The sequence below is a fragment of the Camellia sinensis genome, unplaced genomic scaffold (genome assembly GCF_055761805.1).
Source record: "Camellia sinensis isolate YWXY unplaced genomic scaffold, ASM5576180v1 Unanchor6, whole genome shotgun sequence".
NCBI classification, from domain to species: Eukaryota; Viridiplantae; Streptophyta; class Magnoliopsida; order Ericales; family Theaceae; genus Camellia; species Camellia sinensis.
Genome location: NW_028129474.1, coordinates 4,077,636 through 4,083,383, shown reverse-complemented (window position 1 = coordinate 4,083,383; position 5,748 = coordinate 4,077,636). Strand labels below are relative to the sequence as shown.

The 5,748-nt window shown below is 48.9% G+C and overlaps 1 protein-coding gene across 1 annotated transcript; it reads right to left on the bottom strand.

Moving 5' to 3' along the window:
- Positions 1-3,848: 3,848 nt before the first annotated feature.
- On the bottom strand, positions 3,849-5,416 carry LOC145818218 (uncharacterized). Its single transcript, XM_082912803.1, has 3 exons — positions 4,829-5,416; positions 4,649-4,747; positions 3,849-4,440 (listed from the first exon to the last, which is right to left on the bottom strand). Exons 1-3 carry the CDS (start codon positions 5,231-5,233, stop codon positions 4,003-4,005), a joined length of 942 nt encoding a protein of 313 aa, XP_082768929.1. The 5' UTR covers positions 5,234-5,416; the 3' UTR covers positions 3,849-4,002.
- Between the last annotated feature and the right edge of the window lie 332 nt (positions 5,417-5,748).

The following is a 5,748-nucleotide window of genomic DNA, read 5'->3' as shown; positions in this document are numbered from 1 at the left end:
GCTGTACAAAAGGGGTCATCTGGGAATGCATAAGCTCTGTGTAGAAGCTGAAGAGTCGAAACGCCTGATGGAAGCCATCCATGGGGGAGAGTGCGGTGCACATATGAATGGAGAAATGCTGGCTAGAAAGATCCTCAGACAGGGCTATTACTGGTCAACCATGGAGGAGGATTGTATTAGTTTTGTTCGGCGATGCCACAAGTGTCAAATTCATGCAAACCGCATGAACATCCCGCCGTCAAAGCTGTACAACATGACTTCGCCATGGCCTTTTTCAGTCTGGGGAATTGATGTGATCGGAGCTGTTACCCCGAAAGAGTCAAACGGACATGAGTTTATCCTAGTAGCGATAGATTATTTTACAAAGTGGGTCGAGGCCCAATCATACGCGGTGTTGAAGGCGTCGCACGTCGCAAAGTTCATCAGAAACAACATCATCTGTCGCTACGGGGTGCCAAACGAGATAATTTCAGATAATGGTTCCCATTTCAAGAAAGAAGTGATAGACTTGTTGGAGAAATACAATGTGGCTTTCCATAAGTCATCTACATACCGGCCGCAGACCAACGGAGCGGTTGAGGCCGCCAACAAGAATATCAAGCATATACTACAGAAGATGGTGGGAACCTATCGGGATTGGCCAGACAAGCTGCCATTTGCTCTGTGGGGCTACAGGACTTCAATCAGAACCTCTACTGGAGCAACTCCATATTCATTGGTCTATGGAATGGAGGCTGTTCTACCCATTGAGATTGAGGTTCCGTCGTTACGAGTATTGGCTGAATGCCAGATAGCCGAAGCAGATTGGCAACAAAGTAGATTCGAAGAACTCATACTCTTTGATGAAAGAAGACTGAAAGCACTGTACCACATCCAAGGCTATCAACGCAGAATTGCCCGGGCTTTTAACAAGAAGGTTAAGTCCAGGAATCTGAAAGAAGGAGATTTGGTGCTCAAAGACAACCGAGCTCCCATCCACGACCCAAGGGGCAAGTTCAAACCTAATTGGACTGGTCCTTATATCATTAAAGCTATCTGGTCAGGTGGGGCGGTGGTTCTGATGGATCTAGATGGCTTGGAGTTCTCACAACCGATCAATATGGACAAGTTGAAGAAATATTACCCTTGAGAGGCTCGCTAGGCCGAAAACCCGAAAGGGCGACCTAGGCAAAAGTCAGAGCACAAAAAATTAGAAAATATAAAAACTGAGCTCGCAAGGTTGAAAACCCGCAAAGGGCGGCCTTGGCAAAAGTTAGAGCGCAAAAGGAGAGTGAAAATACTCGAGTGAACCTTAGCCTGAACTACGTAAGGCTTGATTCCCATCTTTGGGATACGTAGGCAGCTTCACATCGAAGTTCAGCCATAAACTTTTCCCCGATCAACTCTGTCCATTTTGATCGTCTCAGTCATCTTTATCCATCAGCATTTATCACGATCTCCGGTACAGTGCTTTTCAAACTAGGGGCAACTTTCCGTTGCCGCGACGGTGCAAAATTACTCAGACAAGGGGCAACTTTCCGTTGCTTTGCAGTGCCACATTGTTCTTCGGACTAGGGGCAACTTTCCAGTTGCAGGGATCTGGGGTTGTGCATCTCAGTGACAGATCTCCGGCGTGTCCAGTTCTGATCCACATCGAAAATAGTTTTGAAAAGTTTTAATAAAAGTTGACTTTGTTCAAATCAATCTTTTTACGACTAAGACCATTTTTGGACCAAAAGTGGAAAATTTTCAGTACCACAACTTTCAATTTCATTGATTTCAAAACTGAGTTCTCCTGCTCTTGCATACAATCGAGGTTGCTTTTTAGTACATTCATAAAGAAAACTTGAAAACGCTAGATAAGCAATAAATTTGGGGCATAGTTGAATCAAGTATCTCTGCGTCCCCTCCCAGAGCTGGACGGAGCATCTGACGCCAAGCTAGGCCCGACCTGAGCCTCCTCATTGAGCCAATCCAGGCACTCATCGGACAAAGTGCAACTGAAAGTTGAAGCAGGGGCCAGGAGCTCTCTAGTCCTCCATGCTGTGGCATATCGGGCAAGCTGCACACCCCGGACCAGGAAAGCAGCTGGGTACTCAATCCCCTCCGGTGGGCAGGTCTGATCATGACCAAACTGACGCAGGAACCGGAACGAAAAATAGAATACGCAGTGGGTTAGACCAATCAATTGGATCCCAATCAGCCGGGACATACTATAGCTCATTGCCGGGAGGTTAAGCCAAGGGCAACGCCAAGCAATGCCGTCTGCGGACAAATTGCACATCCAATCGAACCACCACCTTTCGTCAAGAGCATTGACTAGGCGCTGCCGAAAGAAGTAGCCTCGAGCTGAATAGGCCGGGCAAGAATCCACAACCTGCAACTTATCCATTAACCATACCTAGGGGAGGGATGGAAAATGAGAGAATAAAGAACAGAGAGATGTACGATGAGAGAAAAGTAAGACAGGGGTTTTGTGAGAAAAACCGAGCCTGAGGGTCGAGTGATGTGAGCAAATATATATGTGAGGTCGGGTGGGAAACACTACCTGTAGCAGCAGTGGACTCCCGGCGAACCTAGTCGCCTCCCGGCGATTGACAAAATCTAAGCCCATCAGTGTCTCGGCCAAGGTCATGGCAATACAGCTCTTCCCTTCTCTCAAGCCTTGGGCGACTTCAATCAGGCGAATGCTAGCCCCGCCGAAGCCCGAGGAAAGCAGAAAGTGAGACAACAAACATAAGCAGAGGGCGTGTTGCCGAAAACCCTGCCAATAATGGTTGCTGCGGTCACCGGCGTCAGAAAAATGATGGATCAAGCCGAGGATGTCCAGTTCCCCACTGCAGATCAGAGATCGAGCGTCATGCGCCGTAAGCCCACACATCCGCCCTAAAGCCTGAGCATGGCCAAAATGGAGCTCGGGCAAGATCACTTCAGAGCATTCAGACTCCATCAAAACCTGAAAATCTTCGAAAGTGGGACACATCTCTTGGCCGCCAAAGCTAAAAACATGCGTCACTGGATTCCAGAACCTTGCCGCGGCATGGAGAAAAGGGAGCTGTAGCGGAGTACGACTCAGCGTGAATAGTGCATTCAAGCCGAAACCCCGGAAGTTCAGCTTTTCCGAGCCATCCAAAGAAGAGATCCAAGATATGAGATTTTCTGCGAGAAACGCCTCCATCTTTGTCTAAAACTAAGATGAAATGAATGTTCCCGAAGTTGAGGCTTTTATAGAAGGAAAAACACTATTCACGGGGACACGTGTCAAAAATCAGGGGGCTGCAGGACTGAGTGGCCGGCCGGCCACCTTTTCTGGCTGGCCAGCCATTTACTTTTTCAGAAATGGCCGGCCAGCTGTCTCTCTCTACAAAAAATGGCCGGCCGGCTCCCACGGATGGCCGGCAATGCTGCAGTGTATCTCCTTGGCCCTGTTTTACCCTTCGAGGGAGAGTTCCAAGCATTTCCATGCAACGGGAGAGTCAAAGGCCTTCATCTCCCTCCGTTTCGGATGCGTTCCAATGCCCAGATCATCAGAAGTACACTCTGTTGTCGTCTTGTTTATCGAGTTGTTGTTTTGATTATCGAGTTGTTGTTTTGCTTATCGAGTTGTTTGTCGAGCGGACGTGTTTCGTGTTTTTGAGCCATTGTTCTCTGTTTAAGCAATCTTTGTTAAAGTCTTGTTTATTTGCGTTGTCAACATTGTTGCATTTTGCTTATCGAGTTGTAAACTTCCTAAGGTTCTGTTATATCTTAGTAGGTTGAGTTGCTTAGTTTGTTGCGTCGGTTCACTACCTGACTTGGTGATTACACAATGCGCATTCCCATTCAATTTCTTTTTTGTGCAAAATAAATGATGCAATACGATGCTAAAGTTTAAAATACAAACACCTTTTCAAAAGCTATTTCATTCCATCATGCTTTACAACAAACAAAGGTACAAGTTTTACAAAAAATAAAACTGCCTAACAATGTGCAAAGTGCTACAAACTACTAGCAAAAAGAAAAATAAAGCAGGAAATAGCAACATCAAAGTCCTTGGGAGCGGGAACGAGAAGCACTCCTCATCCTCTTCTGCGGGACAATCTCCGCACCATCATCATCATCTGAGTCGGAGCTGTCATCCTCAGGATCCCCCTCAGCCTCGCCTCTATTCCCCGAGCCAAAACCGGAGCCTCCCTCCTCAGCAGATGTCTCTGACTGACGATCGGCAGCCTCCTCCTCCTCCTCAGCATCCTCCTCCTCCTCATCAGGCTCCACCTCCACAACGTGAGCCCTGCGTCTGCGGACAGGCCCTCCTTGAGCTCCTCGAAAAGGTCTAGATGGCCCGGCTCCTCGAGAAGGCCCAGATGGCCCCGCCCCCTGAAAAGGCCCGGGTGACCCAACTCCATGAAAAGACCCAGATGGCCCAGCTCCCCAAGGAGGCCCAGGTGGCCTGGCCTGCGGCTGACCGGACCATGAAGGCATCTGAAAACAAAAAGTTCAATTCAAATGCATCAGTCCAAATATATACATCAGGTGCAGATACAAGCAAAGGCTACGTGAAGTAGGTGCATGTAAATACAGAATACAAGTGGGGTGTGTGTCAGATGTGCTCTACACAATTAGTCTATCGATGCAGTAGAAATCAGCATGTCATCAGAAGTATGATAAATGCCAGAAAACTGAAGGGTACCTGAATGCCCGCGACAGACAACTGTGCCTCCCTACGCAGGACCATGCCCTCGAGTGTGGCCACCAGTCCAACCACCTCCTCCATGTACCCTCGCGGTGGCTGCAACTATGAGCTCATAATCATCAGTGAACAAAAAATGTCTAAACATCTGAATGATGAATGAAAAACAGTGAAGCATACCAGCGGTGAGTCAGGATCAATGGCATATCGATCACTGGGCATCGGAGGCTCTAGCGGGATCGGGGTCGGAGAGATAGCCCCATACTGCCACGCCATCAACTCAGTAGGCATATCTGGCCATCCAGGATGAGGATAAGCCGATGGAGTCGGAGGAACCGGTCTACTCCCACCTCTAGATGTACCAGCCCTGCTAGTAGAAGGGGCGTCTACAGCCCGAGCCCGAGCCTTGCCCGAGGATGACATACCGGCAGGCCTCATCATCGGGATACGAGCTCCCGTCAATGGAGGCATCAAGTATATGTGACGGTAAGTGGCGTAGTCCCCCTCCTCAATATGTAGTAAAGCATCACTACCCAGCATGGCGCCGACTACCTCCGAATAAGAGAGTCTGTCAGCAGTCCGCATACTGGCTGGGGGTACTGCGGGAGGATCCTGAGAAAGATACCCCCATACCTGGCGCAGAAAGCGCTCCCCCAGGAACCATACCCTGCCAACCGGCCCTTCGAGCAGGACCCTATACTGGGAGATGTCCGACGCTCCGGTATACTGAAGTCGGAGACCATCACCCAGGGGCGCCCAAGGCTGCCATGTGATCTGCGGATGATAAATGCATAAACCAATCAGAAATCGAGAATATACAGAGCAAATCAAAGATGAAAATGAAAGGAACTGAAAGTTCTGAAGTACCTCTGAATGCCGCACAGTGTCAAAGTACTGTCGCAGGTAAAGGAGGGTCTCTCGAGGTCTCGGCCGGTGCGGGCCCTCGAACACCAATGAATATGGGGTCATGGGAATCCCTGCCACCTCCAGCTCCGGGGCTAATGATGGGAAGTATACATAGACCCATAGCTGAGAAAAGCAGTGCAGAATGTAAGTACGAAATGCTGAGGGCAAAATACAGACTGTAAATGTGCGCTGTG

What these genes read in the sequence shown, in the direction of transcription:
- LOC145818218 (XM_082912803.1), bottom strand. Translation starts at nt 5,233, where the DNA reads ATGCGGACTGCTGACAGACTCTCTTATTCGGAGGTAGTCGGCGCCATG. An exon ending in TTGATCCTGACTCACCGCTG is followed by an intron (nt 4,748 to 4,828) that starts GTATGCTTCACT and finishes TCATAGTTGCAG; the next exon opens with CCACCGCGAGGGTACATGGA. An exon ending in TGTCTGTCGCGGGCATTCAG is followed by an intron (nt 4,441 to 4,648) that starts GTACCCTTCAGT and finishes TTTTGTTTTCAG; the next exon opens with ATGCCTTCATGGTCCGGTCA.